General features: G+C 23.1%; 2 protein-coding genes and 1 non-coding gene across 3 annotated transcripts; all 3 read right to left on the bottom strand.

Annotated features, from left to right (window-relative positions):
• Positions 1-6,396: 6,396 nt before the first annotated feature.
• On the bottom strand, positions 6,397-6,614 carry LOC128961086 (small nucleolar RNA U3). The gene has a single exon (XR_008484608.1). It is a non-coding gene; the product is annotated as a small nucleolar RNA U3 (small nucleolar RNA).
• Positions 6,452-9,315, bottom strand: LOC128959865 (glycine receptor subunit alpha-2-like). The gene is made up of 6 exons (XM_054305893.1): positions 9,159-9,315; positions 9,002-9,066; positions 8,451-8,787; positions 8,143-8,375; positions 7,755-7,961; positions 6,452-6,583 (listed from the first exon to the last, which is right to left on the bottom strand). Exons 1-6 carry the CDS (start codon positions 9,313-9,315, stop codon positions 6,452-6,454), a joined length of 1,131 nt encoding a protein of 376 aa, XP_054161868.1.
• An 11,258-nt stretch (positions 9,316-20,573) lies between these two features.
• On the bottom strand, positions 20,574-23,063 carry LOC128959858 (venom acid phosphatase Acph-1-like). The gene is made up of 3 exons (XM_054305880.1): positions 23,014-23,063; positions 21,029-22,065; positions 20,574-20,638 (listed from the first exon to the last, which is right to left on the bottom strand). The coding sequence occupies exons 1-3, from the start codon at positions 23,061-23,063 to the stop codon at positions 20,574-20,576; spliced, it is 1,152 nt and encodes a 383-aa protein (XP_054161855.1).
• Between the last annotated feature and the right edge of the window lie 162 nt (positions 23,064-23,225).

The following is a 23,225-nucleotide window of genomic DNA, read 5'->3' as shown; positions in this document are numbered from 1 at the left end:
ATGAAAGTTATAATTGAAAATTCTTGAGGAAATTATTTTTTATAAAGTTTTGTATTATTTTTGATATTATTAAAGTTATTATTACTTTTGTTAAATTTTCAATAATAAATGTTATTTTGTAATTAAATTAACAATATATTTTTTACTGTAGTTTACGGGTAAATCCAGTGAAAGACATAGCATATACTGTGTATTAAGTTATAAATTATATCATAACTTATAATATTCACATTATTATAGTAAATGTTATTATTTTATTCAATTACACAATTTAATATTAATAATAATATTGTCTCTAATAATATATGTTGATTTACATAAATAAAAACACTTAATACAATAAAATTATCAAATAAATACTATATATTTAAAAAAATTATTTTCAATAATAATATATTACAAAAACAAATATTAAATAAATTTTAAAGTGAAAGTCTTTTTTTTAATTTAAAACTCACAAAAATATTTAAAAAAGTAATTATAATTAAAAATGTTATAATTTTCACAAAACACGGCAAAATTGTGTTGATTATTGAGATTTGACAACAAAATAAAATAACAAATAAGTTTTCATATGTTGTTTCACAATATAATAATACGGGTTATGCATGTGTTGTGTTGTAGTAATGTTTGTGTTGTTTTGCCGACTAATAGTCATCGACTATACGGCAGTCAAAGAGAGAGTAAGTGAGTGAATGTATGGGTTTATTATGGGTCGTCCCCTTCAAAGCGCATTCAACACATATATACAGTACAATCGCATAACAGTGCTTCACTTACACAGGTTTGCATTAAATGTTAATACATTTAAGTTTATAATTGAAAGATAATACAACTAATAGTATTTTTTCTTTTTTGATAATTATTGTCATCCAAAATACTATCGAAATAACTATATTATTAAAGTTTTTAAAGTGTATATAACCTTTACATGTCATAGCATTAAAACCAACAAAAAAAACTAATAAAGTCAAGAATTTTCATTAAAAAATATTTCTTATGTTTTTACAAAAAGGCTATCAATTAAAAAACATTAAGATTTTTATCAATTAATATTGACATCTAAAGGGTCGACTTATATAATAAAAATTTATAAATTAATTAAAAAGTTAACAAAAATTGATTTTTTTGATGAAAATATTACTTTTTAATGTTTTTAATAATATATTAATCCTTAATGTTTTTTTTGTATATAAAATACTAGAAAAAGTTCACAGTTTTGTTTATAATGAAAGCTTAATGATTTTATATACTTATATAAATCTTTATTGACTTTACTTTTCCTATTTATTACAAAAAAAATAATGAAATAATTTTTTACTGAAAATAAAAAATATTTAATTTAATTATTAAGAAATTATTATGTTATCAATTTATATATTTATAATAAATAACTATGTATATATTCTCAAATAATTAAATAAAACAATTTTTTATTATTATTATAAAATAATAAAAGCCTTTTAATAAACTATATGTTCATTAAAAAGGTGACAAAACTTCCTGAGTTTAATTTAATGACACAATCAGTGAGTCTAAACAAAAGTAAAATTTACGGTAAATTATATGATATGGTTTGATGCAAAAAATATGACAAAAAATTTTTTGGACAAAAATTCTTTTAAAAATTCACAGAAATTTTTGTATGAGATTTGTCTCACAATTTTATATCTAATAAAAACAAAAATGTTTTGTATTCACTTTACTGTATCAAATAAGTATAGATATTATTAAAGATAATAAAACTTATAACATTAGTTATTTGTTGTCAATAATTGTTTAAAAAGTTTGCTAAACATTTTTTTTATAAAACTTTTCGTAAGTTTTTACTGTACAGTATTTATAACTTATCCTAAACTCAAGACAATTGTATTTTAACTCTATTATTGATTAATACTACAGTTGTATGTCATTACAATATATTAAACATATGATTATTAGTTTTAATACTGTACTAACTTATAATACTATATATCAAATGAATATTTATGATTTAGCATACATTTACCAGTTTTTTTTAAATAAATTTATTTGTGTTATTTAATGAAATAATATTTGTCAATGAATATAGTTATAAATTTGTAATAATAGCAACAATAATAGCAGAAAAATATGCTAAAAATTGTTGTTTAGTCTGTTATTTTTTGTTATTATAATAACTGTTTTTTATAAATATACCACACAATTGAAACATATTTCTAGAGTAAGATCGAGGACACAAACAGACCGTTTAATAAACAACAATATATTATACATGTACTGCATATACGATACAATACCATACTTTTGTATAAAACAAATGCATAATTTTAGCGAAATACTCATAGTTTTACTTTTACTATAGATTTACTTTCAATGCAAAAAAACATTTTTTCATTTATGCAATATAAGTTTTTATTGAAAAATAAGTAATAAAAATATTTTCTCGCTATAAAAAATAAATAAAAAAATAAATATTTTAAATATTTTATTCATACTGATTATAAATTATGCATTATTTTTACAAAACTAATTTAATAAAATACAACTCTATAAACTATTATTATTATTATTATTATGTATATTTATTGTTAACATAATATAAACTGTAGAAGTATATACGATCAATAATTCAATATATTTGTTTAATATAAAATTATTATACAATAATTATGATGAACTAATTTTATTGTATTTTATATGTTTATGTTTACTTAAAAAGTATAGAATATAAAGTTTGAGATAAAATACAGTATTTTATATATTTCTAATAATAACAAAAATTCAATAGATTATTGTGACGATCACTGAATCAATATTGCATTACATTAATGTATTACTCTATGTTTGGCTTACAATGAATCACAATTGGTTATTGTTATAAATTATTGATATATAAAAATTATTTTTTTTGAAACTGTGTTTTGAGTTGTACACAAAAAAAAGTTATACCACAAACTATTAATATAACATAACAATACTGATATTATATACAATAAAATAATAAAAGTTTCATTGACTATAAGTTATATTGTATAACTTACCATTATATTTATTTTATATAAAAATAAAAATGTCATTTATTATGTCATATGTCATATAGGCTTTACATATACAGTAAACCCCAGTATCTGAAAGTGGTTTTCACTAAACAAAAAAATAATAATAAGTGAATCACACTAACAATTTTTATACTATATTATGTTTAACATAGAGCTACGCTTGCTATACAATTACATAATATGTAGCTTTGTATTAATAACTTAACTTTTTAACACAAGTAAAACTATTGAAAGATAAAGTCATTGATAATAATAATACAGTAATAATAGACTGTATCGGTGATGGCTTATGGATAGAAATATGGTTTTTATTGTAATTATATTTTAGTGAAACAAGTGGTCCATAATAGACGTGATTTGTCAGGAAATTCTTATGAGAGCCGAAACCCTGTTTGAGGACATGAACTCAACGATACTATCAATAATAATGGCTTTCAAATAATTTACACACAAATTATTTGTTAAAAAAATATTATATATATATATATGATTTTAAGTTATGTTTTGTTTGTATTACTATTTTAAATGTTATTATTTCAAAAAATATATTGTATATACTGATAATACTTATATTTATGTTAATAAACAATTACAGATATAAAATTTAAAAATAGTATATTAATACTTGCTTACTAGTAATTATTAATATATGCTTATTAAAATATATCTATAATGATGAAAATTTAAAAAAATTTTATTAAGTTAATAAGATTGTATTATATTATTTATGTATTTAAATATAAAGACAATAATGATTTCTTATATAGATTTAGGTTTATATGTTGATAGATAATTGAAAAGCTTGTTATCAACAATTATTTATATTATCACTTATCCAATGAAAAACTTTAATATCAATGAAAAGATTTTTATTTTTATCACAAGATTTAATTGATATGAAAAATAATTTTGTTTAAATTAAATCTTGTGATATAAATAAAATTTGTTTGATTTAAATAATAAATTTAAGTTTTTTTAGACAATATAGTTTGTAGCATCTTTTGTATAGCTTTTATATTGATTTTAAATATTCAATATATAAGAAATTCATAATAAATCACATATAAATTGGAAATTTTATTTTTATTAGTTTTTAGTTATGCTATTTTTATATTTTCAAAATACGTTGTTGATTAATTGTGTTTTTCAACTTTTATTTATCTATTGAATTTAAATATCATTAATTGAAATATTTATTATTTTTTATAAAATATTTTTTATAACACTTTATTTTAACATAAAATTAATTTTAAAATATAATAAATAACGATATCAATCATTATGGTAAACAAAAAAATTATTAAAAAATTTATATTAAATTGCAGAAAAATTTAAATAAAAGTGTTTTAGAATCATAATTTAATTAATTTTAAAAATATAAATTGATTAATCAAAATTGTTGTTTTGTAGGGCATGTTAAAAATGTTCGACAATTGTACTATTATTTAAATAAAAAACTATTACCTAATAATGTTGTCTATTGTAATGTTAGTTTTGTAAAATATTTTAGTATCATTTATTTACTAAAGAAAGTTACACTAATTTTTTTATAGTACAATAATTTTATTTTTTTTTTTAAAAGTTAATGCCTTTTACTTGTACTGTATTTATATAATATTGTATTATAAATGGAATACATATCTATTCATTAGCGCCCATATTATAATGTAATCATATTATTAATAATAATAATAATAATGGGAATGATTTTTTTCAAATTAAGGTTGTATAATATTTTTGATATTATTTTTTGTGTAAATAAAAATAAAAATATTTATAATGGTGTACACAAATATTTAGGAGAAAATTGAAATCATAAAAAATATATATAATTATTATGTTTTATGGGTGTCGATGCGCTCATTTAGGTTAACGAAAAAATCGCTACAAATGTTTTGCCATTTCATAAATTTATAATATTATAAAATGTATGTAATAGCAAATAAATATCAATTCATTTGAAAATAAAAATCGGATTAAAAAAATTAAAATCTTTTTATTATATTAAAATAATAGTATGTGTCGCAATCATAGATAAATAAATATATTTGCAAAAAAATGATTGTTAATTTGACGTACATAGCAAATATTTTTATGTTATTATAATTGCATTATTAAAATATGTACTTTTTAAAAAATATATGTGTATATTAATACTGTTCATATATTATATAACAAAAAAATGAATACTTTTTCATTAGTAGATTAAAAACAAATTTGTTATTTAGATCAGAAATGTTTCACACGATTTACAAAATATATACACAGATTAATATTGCTGTGATATAATATCACTGATATTAGTAAATCAAATTCAAGTGCTTTTGTTATTTAAACAAATAAATATAATTTTTTCTATAGTTTTGGACTATAATATACATTTACAGTTAAAATATTTGTTATGTTTGAAGGCAAACATATGTGTTGGGAGAAATGTGTATTGATTTACATTCAAATTGATATTTAGGTTAACAAACAGATTAAATTTATAATGTTTTACAAGTTTACATGAAATCTATAGTGAAAAAAGTTGATGAGAATATAATATGCATTATTGTAAATGATAGGAATGATAGAAATATTGTAATAATGACATTAAAATTGTTTAATTTATTTTTATAAAGTCAATGCTATATATAACACTACGTGTATAATACTATAGTTATCACAAACTTAAAGAAAAAAACAAAAACAAAAATTCATATTATATATAATTATTACAGTTTTATTGGTATATTTTATCATTGTTTTGAAAATTATTCCTATGTAACGATGACTAGTCTGGGTCATCAATATTTTTAAAGTCAAATACAATGTTTTTTATATAAAATATAAATATAAATTTTCTGTATACAAATTATGTTTTAAAATTAGTTCACTATTAATATTTTGTATAATTGTTTTATATGATAGTATCGTATAACTTATATTCCATAAGTATATAAATTATATGAACATTTAATTTGGTTTTAAAATGTTACCAAATAAATGGTAATTGTATTGTTTTACTTAGCAATTATGGTATTAACAGTTACTAATTAACTCCCAAACCTGAACATATAAATGACACCCATATTACATGTAGTAAAACAATATTAAAAGTATATATACAGTACAATACCTAATATACTGTATAACAATTATAATAATAATATAATATTATTATTAATATTATTAATACATAATATTTTAGTAGATAAAGCAATATATTTAATGTCTTATGTATATTAACACATTTTTATTAACTATGTTTAGCATATAAGTTAATTTAAAAATAATAATCATATAATCAATGTTATAAATACAGAGTATATAAACAAATACATTATTATTAATAATATTACATTATTTTAAACCCATACAGAACCCATACCTGTCCTCCCATTACATAGAATGTTATGGAACGGTCATCAATGACCACAACTGCCGACACAGTCGGCGATAAACATTGGGTCGATATCGCGCTCAGACAGGTATGTCATACACTGGTCATCGCAGTTAAGACTGACTTCACATATTGGATGTGAAACTGAGGACACATACTATAGAAATGATTGCATGAAGTGGTGTATGATCTCAAACATTACATCACTTACACAACACATCACTTCAATCAAACATATATTCAATAAAATAGTTTATAAATTGTTTTCTTCATTCTTCTGAGATATAAACTTATTGTTGAAAATTTTATTAATTACATTAGTATATTATATATCTAAATAATTTATTTAACACATTTTACATAAAATTTATATCTATAGTCAAATTTAATTTAATAAAAACACAATTACTATGATGACAGTGATTATTAAGTTATATTACTTATTGTCAATAGCCACCAAATATTAATAGTTTTTAATTTTACTAACTGTATAGTGTTTACAATTAATTTTATTAAAAATTCACACATTTATCGGATTATCATCAACTTGTAGATACATTTATACTATTCTTATATTGAAATAGTTTTACTTTTTTGATAAAGATATTAATATTGTATATTAATCTAAAAAATCCTATTTTATTAATTTTGAATAAATTTTAACTATTAATTATATGAGATAATAAATACATTTTTTTATTTTAATGCTTTACATTAATTTGTAAATATGTTTTTTTATATACAATACTTATAATTTTTAATGCTTTAGTATTAATAAATAATTTAATTGTACTTATATTATATACAAAAACCAATAATTTAAGTTTGTATCAGTATTTACATAACAAAACATTTAATAAATTTAAAATATTTTGTAATTTATTTTATTATATATATATATATATTTACTTAATTAATACATAAAAACATTTTTTCAAATTCTTTTAAATTCCTATAATTTAATTAATAATATCTATATATTATAATAAGTATTCCATTGACATATTAGTACAATATTTGTTATATTATTATATAAATAATAGAATATAAGATCCATAGGAATGGGAATATGAGACGAGAACAGTAGTCTATTTTATTTCTGGACATCGGATCCTTATGATAGTCAACGACACCAAAGAAAAAAATCAATATTTTGTCGACGATTTTACCACATTTGGCAAAATAATTATTGTTACCAAAGTAATGGCCATTTAATATATTTATATTAAGATTTTTTTGAGACTATATATATAAAAATATATAAATTTTATAAAATAGTTAATAAATCTAATAACTTATTTATAAAATTAGTTAAATAAGTTAATTACAATTATTGCTGTTTTAGATGATTTCTTATCATTGATAAAATAGGCCCAAGAGATGGCCAAAGCGTTCTCAAAGAGATACAAAAATACAAAGATTTGACACCAAATCATCCACCAGTGAATTGACATCACATACGACACATTCATCTCATTATTCAGTGATATATCTAATGTTATCAAATTTAACAGCGGAGTCACTATTATTGTTACCTAATATTAAATATTATAATTATTAATACATCTCATGATTCAAATAAATTATTTTGATATAATGTTTTATTTACTCTAGCAGGCCATCCAAGTATAGGTATCCAAAACTAGTGAATATTTAAAATACTAATCTAATAAATATAGTATTATATAATATTAATAATGTGAATACAGTACATACGCAAACAAAGGCAATAATGACCGATAGAAAAGTGGGTGCATAGACACGGATAACATAGTAACTGACCCGACGGACCAATTTAAGTGTTCCTCTCATACAAGAAAAGTTACCAAAATATAAGGTTCTAACACAAGAGTCGGTATTTGTAGATCTGATCCAAAACTTGGGATAATTACTATAATCGGATGCAAAGTCTTCCCATTGCATCACTAACTGAGAAGTGGTTTGTGTAACTAATTTATAAATTATTCCCAATATATATATTTATTTATATATTAAATATTTATTTTAATGCTAACTAAACTTACGGCTAACTGCTTCTAGAGAGCAAAGTTGATAGTCTTGAGGATAGTTAGTTAAATCCATTTTACAAATAAATTTACCACTATATCTAACAGTGTATGTGATATTTTTATCAATGCCTATCATCAGATACTGCATACTGAGCCCAGAATTGACAATAGAGACGGACAATGCGTTTTGAAAATAGATGTCTGGGATCCAGAATTTTGAAATATAACTGCTATCAAGTATTATATTGTCAATTGTGTTATTGTGATCAAGAATATCATTTTGGATCCCTGAGCTCAGGTTTAACCTCTGATCATACCATTTGAGTTTTAATGTTAAATCCAATTGAAAACTCTGTTAAAAAATATATATTTAATTAACAAAATAAGAATTTTTAAATATATTGTCTAATTATAGATACATAAAGATAATAAAACAATAAATAAAAATATGTGTAATAATTTTACTAAAATTTCCTATTATTATTTATATATTAGCAATCAATAAATATTTAATTATAAATATTAAATGACATAATATTTATTAATAAAGATTTAGAAATACCCACCGAATCACTTTCAGTGACTGACAATAAATCATTAACAATGACACTAATGTTGACTTTAGTAACGCCTTTAAAAAGTATGAGAAAATTTATATTGAAATATAAATCAAACATTTATCAAATATTAAAAAATTATGTATAAATTACAATAATTGCTTACCTCTAGGATTTGGTGACTTTTTTGGGTCATAAGTCTTGGGTATGATATCGACAATAGACCAGAGCTGAGCACTGGTATTCATTTGAAGAATTGACGCCACAATACAATGAATTACACAAATGCATAGTTTTCTCGTTTGACTCAAAGAATTAGTCATTTCAATAGTGTTTTAACTTCACATACAATCAGTCCATTAGTTAGTAATATTATATTTATATATTATGATAGAAAATGTAGTCTAGATTTTTAAATTATTATAAATATAGTTTTTGTTTATATATTAATTGAAAATTTGCTGATCATTTGTCTACTAATTAATTACCGTATATTCTATTATAATATTAATTAAAATATCATTTTTTAATATTATATGATCTTAAATCTGTGATAACCCCATAATGTACAATATTAAACCGATAAACTCTCTCTCTCTCTCTCTCTCTCTCTATATATATATATATATATATATATATATATATAGTATATATCAACTGTACTATTTATTATGTTATGGATGACATTATGCATAATTGAGTAAAATTAAAATTTAACAGAAAACAATAATTCTGGATATAAATAAAATAAAAATTATAATAAATAATCAATTGAATTAATATGATTTTTAAAAAGCGTGCAATTTTGCAATCAATATAAACAAACAAATAAATTAAAGTATTTAATCATTATTTTGAATATCAATTTTGTTATTTTTTTTAATTAGTGTTTCTCTGATACTAACATTCTTTTATTTTACACTCAGACTATTCACTAAAACTTTAAAATAAAAGTCTAAATTAAAGACAAGTTGTAATCAAAATTACAAACTTTACTTATTATAATTAAGTTTATATTACTATAAAAACTTTAATTATTTTGCAACAATAACTAATACAAAAATTTTAAGTGTAAATATAAACTTTGGTGATATAAACAAATTAAATGATTAAATTTGAATCAAAATAAATTGAATTAAGAACTTTATGAGTATTTATTTAAAAATTTTATTTTCACTTAAAAAATCACATTTAAGATACAGTATTTAACAATTCATATAGATTTTAAGTTACAATAAATTTTTAGGTAATTTTAAAATGTGCTAAATGAGTTAACAAACATTAGTTTAGATTAATAAAATTTAATTGTTTGACAATTGACAATATGTTTAAAATAAACAAAAACTTTATTTGTTATTATTTAAAATAATTAATTTGTCTGTGAAAGTACTAATTAAATAGACATAAATTAAAAGCAAATTTTGTCAATTATTTATAACTTTCAACTCCATTGAACACAATTGAACTTAGTTTAGGTATTTTTGACAAACGTTTCATTGCTTCGGGTKTAATCATAATGTGATCAATACTTATATATTCAAGTGATGGCAAATTAATATCAATATTATCAAAGAATATGGAATTCAATACAGTATTCGATGAAATGGATAAATGTGTTAATTGTTTCAAACCATTAAATGAATCACTTTYCACACTGTAATCCATATAAAAACGTATCAAAAGTTTCAATTGCTTTATTTGTCTCATAAAATTATTGATTGCTTGTATAATGTGATTCAAGTAATCAATTTGATACAAATGATTGTCATTGAGATCTCCTATAAAAGACGGAGGCATTGCTAATGTTAACCCAAATCTCTTCAATTGTTTACAGTTTTTGCCGATTATCTCTAAATGATTAGCTGTTGTCATACCTAATGTTTGAGTTTGTATGAAATAAGTCATATGAATGTCAATGAGTGAAGATATTTGTGATAATCTATTAATTAATAGATCCAATGCCTGTTCACTACAGTACCACTTAACACATATTTCAATAGATTTGATTTGTTTTTTATAGTTAGCAACAAATAAGTCAAAATTGTCTGCATTTTTATTTGAATAATCAAACTCCAAACGATTCAACTTTTTGAACATCACTTCATTGTTGTTATAGACTTCAGTAATCAATGAAAAGGCATTATTGAAACCTCTTTGGTATTGAATGTCAATAAACTGAATATTTGTACAAAACTTGATATTCTTGGCAATAATTTGTCGTTTATTTTGTCGAAACTTTTCGATGCATTCATAGAAATGCATTGAAATGGTTTTCAGTTGTTTGGCAAACCTTTTAAAGAACTGATCCAACACTTTGTCGCTTATATTACCAAACCTACGGATCTTAATATCAGTCAATCGATGACAATGTCTTATAATAGTCAACAATAGCGAGTCATTCATCGGATTTCTAAAATGCCAGAAACAGATTGTCGTAATATTAGTACACTTTTTGACAATCATTTCCAATGTCTTATCATTCAATTGTTTCAAACGATAATCAAAGTTTGAGTTAAACTCTGTCTGTGTATTGAAGATAACACTTTGCCATTGTTTGCAAACACATTCGCATCTTAACCGGTCTTCGAGTGATAAATAAGATAATAATAGTTGACACAAGTCGTCACCGAAACGATCAAACCGTTGTCGCCAACTGTTTGTATGACTTATTAGACATTTTTTCATTGTTGTTGAAGTCATAATTTGTCGACACTATTGTTATTGTAAAACAAACTGTTATTATAATCACTTAAATCTCTTAAAATCAATGATCACATGTTGTCATTTCAATTTAAACTATTGCTTAACTAATTTATTAATAATAGTTAGTTTGTATTGAACTTTTCATATTTGACTAAATATTATTAAGACATAATATTTATCATTAGTAGTTATTATTGAATTAAGAGCTTATTTGTTGAATTGAAAGTATGACTATTAAATGAAACTAAAATTTAGTAACAAATAAATGATTTAGTATGATATATGATTTATTTGTCTCATAATTAATAGACGAAGTTTTAAATAAAATAAATTGAAATATAAGTATAAACATAAGGAGTACATAACTATAGGCTAAACTCAATACGATATTCATTGTCGTGAAAATAGTATTGAAAAGCAATAAAACAGTCGCCGATCCAAATGTTAACCAAAATGTTAGTAAAAACTTTGACCAATAAGTGATGTTATAGTCATTGATCTCAGAAAACAACTTATCAAATGATTTCATTAAAGTTATTGTTTGCATTGATTTGATATTTTTATTATTTAGTAATTTAATTTTGATATTTAAATAACGACACAAAATGTAAAGATATATGACTTGAAATAATATAATATTCCAGTAATAGTGAGCACATAAACTAAATAATATTGCATTAGGTGTGCCATAGATAACTGTCTCCCATATCGACAGTTTAATTAAATAACTAATTATAATAACAAAATATGAAAATATCACAACAAATATATTATTATTAAATTGAATAAAACGACATATTTTTGCCATTCTGTTAGTTAATTGTGAAATTTGTTGTGTATTATTGAATCCCAGACTATTAAGTGATCGCAAACCAGACATCACTTGAAATACACAAAGAAATGTTGGTTCAGTACCTGATATATAATTATAATAATATATCATTTGCGAAGTAATGACTAAAATTGAAACTAATATTAGATATAAATTATTAAAATAATGAACACCTAAAAAGTAGCCAAAATCACCCAATAATGCAAAAATTAATGTATTTTCTGGATTCAATATTAAGCAAATAATACGGTTTATGAAAAATATTAGGCATATTATAGATAATAATATTGGTTTGTGTAACCAATTTCGGTTATAATTACCGATATTATGTATGTTAAGACCAATTCGGTATAAATGATTTATTGCTGATTTATATACAATATTTTGAGGTAAATATTTTTCTATATTACTGTTCATTTTTGCTTGATCAATTTTTTTGTTGATAATATTCCATAAATTAACAAAATTTCATATATTATAAATTAAATATTAACAAAAATAATGAAATAATTATTATAATTATAAAATATTATTTATTTATTTAATATAAAAGTTCATATGTTGATCATTGCAAAAAATATTATCAATATTAATGTTTCTATTGATTATATATTTTAGGTAAAAATTATTTTAACTATAATAATATTATTACTAAAGTTATAAAAGTATTTGTATTGTTTTGCAATTTTATCAACAATTATTGATAAAAATAAAACAAATTATACTATTGTATTAACATAATGTTTCTATTGACAACAATAAATAATACAATTATTTAGTAAATTACAAAAAAAGTTTTAACAAAACTAAAATACAAAAATAATTTAATGTATTTTTTTATGGCAGAGCACATAGAAATGGTTACGAGTGACTATTGATGTCAATTGTTGTAATCAACAAAAGTTTAATAAAATAAAATTTGTTTAATGAATAATTAAATTTATATTAAAGTTAATAATAAAGTCCAATCTGATAATACAAGTTTTTAGTTAGTAAAACATTTATATTTTGTCCATTTTTATTGATAAACTTACAATAATCTAATTGCTTATTATAATTAAATACTTTTAAATATCTCAACTTATTATGTGATTGCAGTAAATTCATTGTATTTTCTACACATTTTAGTGTTTGAAGTGTTAGATATTGAAGTTTCGGTAGATTTGTATCCATTTCCATGAAGAATGAGTCGGGAAATGTGTGTTTGACTGATATAATAGACAAATGTGTCAATTGTTTCAATTGATTCAAACACTCACTACTCATATCTTCATCAAACTTGAAATCACCTAAAAGTCTAAAACATTTAATATGTTTGAAGTTTTTATTAATTACTGGGAATAATGTTTCGCTTAAATTATCTTCATATTCATCTAATATTAGTGACAATCTCTTAAGTTTAAGACATTTGCTACCAATTTGTGGTAATAATTCAAATAATGAATCGTAAACACAAAACTGATAATCAATTGTAAGATCAACTAATTGTTGCATTTGTGACACACCATTGATTACTGTCCATATATGACTTCCGGCCCCCATCTCAAATGATACTGACATTGATTTCAATTGTTTTCCATAGTTTGCAATAAAACTTTTGAAATTATCGATTGAATCGCAATTGAATGATAGCCCAACTTTATATAACTTTTTAAATATGACATCTTTGGTAATCATTTGCAGATAAATGTCGGCAAAAAATTTGTAATAACAGACAAATGACTTAAGATTTTCACAAAACTTGATATTTTTATCAATCATTTCAAATATATCTAAGTCGTGATATGGCAGACATAACATCTCAATTGTGTGCAAATGTTTGGCATATTTTTCAAACAATTTATTCAATGATTTGGTTTCAATGTTATTATTCAGTTGAATGTATCCAATATTATGACTATATTTAATAATTGTATCACAAATATTGTCCGTTAATTTGAAATTAATATAAAGTTTGTTAATATTTTTACATTTTTTCATTAATGATTCAAATATTATGTCATTAATTAATGAATATTTGTTTCTTTCACTGAATAATAGATCTGTCTGTCGATTGAATATTAATTGTTGCCATTGTTTGCAAACACATTCAAACATTAGTTTGTCTTCAAGTGGTAGATATGATACCAATAGTTCACATAAATCATCGCCGAAACGATTAAATGAATTGTTAGTTATTTTCTGTGCCATTAAATTCAATTATTAGTAACTTAATATCAAAACTTGATATCAAAAATAACTTTAAACATTTGTAATTAATTTTAGTAAATCATTTAAACATTATAACAATTATATTAAATATATTTGTAATATAAGTTAAATTTTATATCATATAAGTTATGATATAACACAACACAATATTCATACTGTAGTATGGATTCCATACCTAATATTAAACACTTCATAGATTGTGAGTCACAATATTATTGCATATTAATTATGCAATTTTCTTATACTAGTATTATATATAGTAAATTATAGTAATAAAAAATATAATATTGATAAATTTGTACAGGTACAGTATAGTAAATTGTATTAAAGTATATTTTTAATGCACTAACACACATAAATAACATTAAATACAGTGTATACGAAATTGTAATTTATATTATAATAGTATAATTATGTAATTTTAAAGAATTTCAATTTTGTAATTAAATATATTAGATTTAATAACTATTTCTATTGAAAAATGATTAACTAACTTATCATTAATTCTAATTACAATAACAATCATCAATCAATAATAATCAATATTTATAAAACATATTTGAAACAAATTATAAGTAAAACGAGCTTTTAATGAATTAATAATAAAATAATGCAAAAATACAACAATATTATTTTAAAAACAAAATATTACAACATTGGTACAACATTTAATAAATACTGTATATGTCAAAAATGGTTTTAAACAAGCTTTATATTTACATATATTTATTTATTGCATAATAAAAATACAATAAAAATTATAACGTATTAAAAATATCAAAATATGTGGACCGATATCTTTGAGTATTCGACAGTATTTGTATATGTGTTTGGCTGGAAAATAAATCATTCAAATTGTTTTCATTAATACCATCGCTATAATTGAGTATTTCAAATATTTTTAAGAGTAGATATTACAATAGATAATGTATTGTATATGATATGATAGTAAAGTATCTGTAATGATATGTATTATCAAACTTTATTGGTATGTATTGTTAATACCAATCGTTTGCATAATCATATCTTTGACCGTAATATTTAATATTCTTGAGTTTTCTAAATTTGGTGTAAACTTCTGTAAAAGTTTTATCATTGAGTTTATCATTGATTTGTTTTTGATAATCAATAAATTGTTGGTTAATCTCATCAGATTCACCGTACAAAGTGATTGTGTGTAGTCTTCGTAAACGTGACAACTCATCCCATATGTCTTTACCAAATACTTGAACATAATAGCCATCGATTGGTAGATATGATTGTTTAATTTGAAGTGTTAGATGTTGTAGTTGTGGAAAATTTATATCAATAGTATCAATATCATAGACACGGATGAAGTAGCCATAGAAAATCAGTGTTAAATGTGTTAATTGTTTTAATTGAGTTAAGAATTTGAAGCCAAAGTTTTGTCCCCAAAAATCAAAACTATTATTACCAACAATTTCAAGACGTTTTAATTGTTTATAGTTTGCATTAAGTGATATCCAAATAGTTTGCATTAGATTTATTTGATAGACACTCAGTCTAAGTGCGAGTCTCTTTAGTTTACGACAATTGACACCAATGTCTCTCAAATGAATTGGCACTAAATCACTAATCAATCGCTTCTTTTTATTATTTACCATAAGATTTGTCTCGTGAACATCAAAGTCTAGATCACTTGGATCATCATTTTCACTATCAACTGAATGGTTAGTATCAATATAATCATCGTAATGATTGTAATAAGTGATCCTTAAGTCAATCAACTCCTCCATCCGTGTCAATACATTTGTTAATATTATAAACGACTGTCTGTTACAAAGCTTATCAATAGTTACATCAATTGATTTCATTTGTTTTGTATAATTTATTGCCAACACTTCAATACTGCTAACGTTATTATCGCTGAAACGAAATGATAATTTAGTCAACTTTTTGAACGCCATTTGGTTGTCATCGGGAGTTCGTGGCAGTGGAAAGCACTTGTTATATGAAAACCAATAGCGATGAGCATTGAAGTAGACATCAACTGACGAGACATTAGTACATAAAATGATATTCTTGTCGATACAGTTCATCAGTTTTTTCAGTCTTTTATTGCTTTTAAACATTGGTTCTTCATATAAATCAAATCTTATTGTTTTCAATTGTTTGGCAAACTTTTGAAAGAAGCGATCAATTGTTGGCAATTCTAACCGATAATTATACTCAAATCTGATGTCTCTTAAGTGTCGGCAGTTTCTTATAATTGAATCTAATATTGAATTATTGATCGGAAAATCATAATTCTTGAACTCAATTCTTGTAATATTAGGACACTTCTTAAATATCGATTCAAATGACTTCCATTTAATTCTCTTGTGTTTGAAATGATTATCAAAAATCATTTCATTTTGTTTACTAAATACTAAACTTTTCCATTGTTTGCAAATGCATTCGTATTTGAATTTATCTTCAAATGACAAATAAGACAATAAGAGTTGCGACAAATCGTCACCAAATCTGGAAAATGAGTCTTTAGTTGAGGGATAAATTGTGCGATCATTTAACGTTTGATTAGATATCACATTTGGATCAGTTGGTGATAATGTATGAGTATTACAATTAATATCATTGGATATGTCAACAGCTAAGCTCTGTTTAATGACTGATTCAATAGTTTCTTCATATCTCTTAACAATATCAGTCATTGAATCACTTAATGTCTCGTTTGGATTACTATAAAGTGATTGAAAATATTTATCCAATTTTAAACGATAATTAATTGCCATAAACTGGTTATCATTTAAAGAGTCATCGATATCATCAACATTTTCATTACTATAATCATCATCTGATGGCTCAACTGTTAATCCCTGATTGATGACCGACTCAATAGTTTCTGCATATCCTTCAGTAATGACAGTAATTGATTCACTCGATGGCTCATTTGGATTACCATTTGGTGATTCATGAGATTCATCTGCAGAGTCATCGACATCAATACCTTCACTATTATTACTATAATCATCATCTGATTGTCCAACAGTTAATCCATGATTGATGACTGACTCAATAGTTTCTGCATATCTATCAGTCAAAGTAGTTGTTTGCTTAACACTAGCGTTGAATGCAATCAATGGATCAGATGTTGGCGATTGTCTTTCAATACCGAAGACATCATAATAGTCTTCATTTTTCTTAATTTTATTTATCAAAAACTTATTGTTTGTAACTTCATTGACAAAAATGGGTGGAAGTGTTTGGTGATAGTCTTGTTTGATGATTGGTCTGACATAAGTTGGATGAACTCTTCGGATACCATTCTTGTAGATCACTTCCGACTGAGTAAACACTTTAATCACTTTTAGCTCATATTTGGCTTTCTTTACATCCATTTATATACCAATTGATTATCAAATCAAATGATGATATTTATGAAGACATTTGTTGTTGTTTTTGATGTAAACTGTGATTAAAATTGAGGTTAAGTTTAGTCATAGAAAACATATGAATGAATAATATGTTTGAAAAATACATAACATATGTTTGCAATCAATCAATGAATTGAATAATTAATTCAAATTAGTTTTATATTAATATTTAAATATTATTTCAATTCGAATACAAAAATATTAACAACAAAAACAAAACAAAACATTACATGTATTCATATATTAAACAGATATTCGATTAATATTTGTATAATAATATCTATAATATATTAGTATCGCCTTTGACTATGACTTGTCTGCATAACAATTATTGATAACTTTAATAGTATTAGATTTAATGGTTAATGCATTTAATACATGATTTATTGTGTAATATTTAAAACATTCGATAAAATATAAATACGTGTTAAAAGAGTGACATGTATTACATTCACATGTTTTATACAGTAATTTAATTTACTGTATATTAATAGTGATGTAATGTTATGTAGATATCAATGCCATCTCTATTAGTACTAACAAACTATTAATATTAATATTAATTAATACATAACCTTATTATTGGGCAAATTATTTTAGCTTTTAAATTACCACTAAATGTACACTATTTACAGTATATACAGTGTATTATCATATAATAAAGTTTACAATAATTTAATAATTATTATTAAAATTACATAACATTTGATGGTTTAAATCTATATTAAATTTATAACTATATATATATTTAGATAAATTAGTTTATGTTAGGTTAAGTCAAGCGGTATAACAATATATGAACTAAAGTAAGAAACATCACAATTATTTAACATTATTATTATTATCAATATATAAATTATAAATAAAAAATTTATTATTATTTATATACACAATATAAAGATTAACGTTTGAATATCTCGCGAAAAAATATTATTTATAAAACAGATTTAATTATAAAAGTCTAGATATTTGACAAATTTATAGATTTTTTAAAACGTATACTCATTTGCAGATACAATATGTTTCGATACAATCTTATGTCAAAGTTATTGAATAACAGGTAAAATATATTTATAAAATTAAGTCATATTTTATTAATAAGTTTGTCATATATATTGTTAAGATATAAGGCGACAATTATATTACCAATTATTTCTGTTTATTGGAGTTATAGTAATAATATAACAATGAATAAGACAATCAAACAATTAATCTGTTTTAATGCAAATAAAAGGAATAATAATAATAATAATAATAATAATAATWAKAATATATATATAATAATAATAATAATAATAGGTATAAATAATTAGACTATAYATATATATATAACTTTTATATTTAAATATTTAATTGTAAATACAATAAGATCTATGAATTTGGCAAACTTTTGGATACATAACAAGTCAAACAATACTGACATTCAATCAAATATTAGCAAACATAAGGAAAGTGTGTTTAGTTTAAGAGTTGCAAAAATGGCTGATTTAAAGGATTATCTTTCGTGGTTTGCTTTGATTGGTATCGATAAATGCGATCACAGACCTGGCGGTGTGGGTACCGGTTGTCTAGTGTTTGGGGGTAACTATACAATAGTAACGGCTGCACATGTTGTTCACGGATGCAAAAAAATACTCTATAAGTTTGCCGATCAAAATGCTTTCAGTAGCGGTAGAGTAGTTTTTGTCGATCCCAGCATTGATTTAGCACTGATTGAAATTGATATTCAAGATTGTTTTGATCAGAAAATCATTGATATCTGTAATGTTGAGCCAGAATTTGGTGATAACATCGTGTCAATGGGTTTTTATAAGAAACAGTTTTTTATTAACACCGGTTTCATCATTTGTCCCAAATCTTCCTATTTTGTCACATATACTAACACTTTATATACAGACATTGGATGGTCTGATATGTATTATTTGATGCACAACTGTGTCTGTGAACATGGATTTTCTGGTGGTCCTGTTTTCAATTATTACCAACAATTAATTGGTAATACATCCTTGAAGCATTTAAATATATATCAGGGTGCAACACCGGCTAGATATTTGTTAGGTAAATCTAAGAAATCATTTTTGTTGACTATTTATCATATTTTTTAAATAAATTATTTTTAAAATAAAGATTTAATTAAAAGAGCTAATGATTATCGGACTAAATATAAGACAAATCAATTATTTGAACGATCGATAATATTAGGAGTCGAGTGGCAGTGGATGAGAGGAATCGGTTATTGTATATTCAATACAATTTTGTCTCCACTTGATTAGTATATACAGTATATATATATATATATATATATATATATATATATATATAAATATTGACCAAATTATAATAATAATATTAATTAAATTAATATAATCTAATTTATTCAAGTGAATGGTTAGATTTTGATCTAATTATAATTAATATCAATGGAGTGCCGATTGAATCATTAGACCAGATCAGCCATGAACTGCATAAGTATATCGACCAAGAGATAGACATAACAGTAAAATACTACAAACAAGAATCAAAGATTAAAACAATTCATGTAAAACCTAAGGATCTGTACGCTGTTTAACAATATTTTATTATTGATTTTATTTTTATTTTAATTATACATTAAATGTATACTCTATTGTATTATTTAAAAATCTATTTTAAATACTAAAATTTCATTATTTGTTGATTAAAACAATTCTATAAAATAAATAGTTTTCATAATAAAAATCATTTAGTTATTAGAAATTCAATATATTTTAATCAATTAATTGATTAATTGATTATTTTCTTCATCACTCAACTTATAACCGATATGTGTATCACATTCTCTGTCAAAGTCATCAAAATTTAAATGTTTTGTTGACTTTAAAAAATCATTTAATGGACAGTCAGTCATATACTGACAATTTGTTAATTTAATATGATATGGTGTGCCCGTAAAACTGTCATTAAAGTAGAAAAGTCTAACAAAATAATCATAATTTGTGGCTTTGGCTGCTTTACCGATGATGACTGATTTGCGGTGCAATTCAAACAAAAAAGATGCGCCAAATGGGGGCAAATTGTGGTCATATATGTCGAGCGCATGAAGTAAAGCAATTATATTGATGTCATGTGTAGAGTAAACGTATAATTTTTTACTATCGTTTAATTTGTTTAAAACGTTCATAATATTTGCGGTCAACTCTTTGATTAAACCTCCGGCTTTAAAACGTTTGAACACTGAACTGTTCCAACCGATAGTATAGGACATAATATGACTTTCCCGCAAACGATTCACAATCGACAACTGTTCCGTTTTTGACCAAATGTGAGACCAATAAAAATCATTAGAGATCTCTATGTCGAGTAAATCGTGAAGACGGTGTGCATCAGCTATTGTGACTATATCTGTGCCGACAATATCACTCAGGTATCGATAAAATTGATTATTTTCTTTCAAAAATTGTTGAACACCTGTTGATTGTAGAACTCGGGACAACTCGAGATCACAAATAGGACAGTGTCTGGAGTTTAGTGTATAATCTTTATTTCGGGGCATAAATGTCTCGACTGTTATCGGCTGCCAAACACTACTTAATTGTTGGCTACCGGTGCTGTCATTCCATTTCCAATTGAAATGTTTCGGTGGATAAGCGCCGGCCAACAAACACGAGACACTTTCCAAACACCGATCGGTTAGTGAACTTCGAGCGTATACTTCGCGCGGAGAATACTGTTCGCCAAAGTAATTGTGATACTCTTGTCGTATGAATTGTCCAAAACTATACATCCGATATCTTCCCAGTGCTGTCAACTCATTGAAACCCATTGGCCAGTATTTGATGCTTTTATAGGGATCGTTAGGTGGAAAATACGATTCGGTGGGCGCTCTGTCTCCATGTCTGTGAACTATTTGCAACAATTTTAAGGTTGAAATGTCGTGATTTGGCCAACCATTTCTTGATTTTGTTGTTAAAATAATTAATAAAATAATTATATAAAAATGTTTCAAATATTTTTTCATAATTTCAAATATCAATTCATATGCTATATATTAATATATGATAATTTCAATTTGTAATTATAATTATTTGTTATTAAAGCAATTTCACGCTCAAGTAATAAATTTATAGTGTTTTTAGTACAACTCTTTTAAAATATGCTATTTTGTTGAAATTTCAGAATATTACTGATTTTTATCACAAAATTATTAAATTAATAAATTTTATTTTGAATCAGTTATATATGATATTTTTAAATAATTTTGTTAAATTATAAATAACATAAAAATATAATGCAAGACACTCTGCTACAGGTCAAACTACAACAGACTAATTTTTTATGACAATGTAAATTTGTAGTCAAGAAATAATAGTTTAATATAAAAAAAGAATCATCAAAATCGGATTGGTACTTTTATTTTTATACCTTGTTAAATTTGTCATAAATCACATTGTATAAAATTGTCTAAAATAAAATTGACGTTATTTATGACTATTATATATTTAGAAGATTAATTTTCAATTATCTTATTATTTCTAAAAACAAAATTTTATTATGCCGACTAGTTTTCGAAATAATCGACTTTCAATATAAATTACACTATTGCAATTTGATATTCTAATTTATATTGAAAGTCGATTATTTCGAAAACTAGTCGACATATTAAAATTTTGTTTTTAGATTTAATGATAACATGAAAATCTTCATTTAATAAGTATATAGTATTTACAAATAACGTCAATTTTATTTTAGACAATTTTATACAATGTGATTTATGACAAATTTAACAAGGTATAAAAATAAAAGTACCAATCCGATTTTGATGATTCTTTTTTTATATTAAACTATTATTTCTTGACTACAAATTTACATTGTCATAAAAAATTAGTCTGTTGTAGTTTGACCTGTAGCAGAGTGTCTTGCGTTGGTCCCGATATTTTGTATATCTGGTCATCCTAGTTTTGTGATTTCGTGTATATTAAGTGTGGTCGATATGATATTCTTAAATGTATTTTACAGAATTAAATTATCTCTAACCGTTTAAAAGTTATTCAAAAAATACGCCGCTCAAGATCGATTGACCGCCTTCTTATATATATATATATACAATACGTTA

Source organism: Oppia nitens, unplaced genomic scaffold, assembly GCF_028296485.1.
Source record: "Oppia nitens isolate AA-2021 unplaced genomic scaffold, nextdenovo-longstitch-racon4-pilon3 scaffold13_pilon_pilon_pilon, whole genome shotgun sequence".
Lineage (NCBI taxonomy): Eukaryota > Metazoa > Arthropoda > Arachnida > Sarcoptiformes > Oppiidae > Oppia > Oppia nitens.
Note: the sequence above shows the minus strand (reverse complement) of the source record. Positions and strands in the feature narration are given on the sequence as shown.

Bases quoted from the DNA above. Each gene is read 5' to 3' on its own strand.
- LOC128959865 (XM_054305893.1), bottom strand. From the start codon at position 9,315: ATGACTAATTCTTTGAGTCAAACGAGAAAACTATGCATTTGTGTAATT. The intron at 8,376-8,450 runs GTAAGTTTAGTT...TTTATAAATTAG, and splicing joins CTCTCTAGAAGCAGTTAGCC to TTACACAAACCACTTCTCAG. The intron at 7,962-8,142 runs GTATGTACTGTA...ATTTAATATTAG, and splicing joins TCATTATTGCCTTTGTTTGC to GTAACAATAATAGTGACTCC.
- LOC128959858 (XM_054305880.1), bottom strand. From the start codon at position 23,063: ATGACCAGATATACAAAATATCGGGACCAACGCAAGACACTCTGCTAC. The intron at 22,066-23,013 runs GTCAAACTACAA...AACAAAATCAAG, and splicing joins CGCAAGACACTCTGCTACAG to AAATGGTTGGCCAAATCACG. The intron at 20,639-21,028 runs GTCAGTATATGA...TCTTGTTTGTAG, and splicing joins TCATATTAAATTAACAAATT to TATTTTACTGTTATGTCTAT.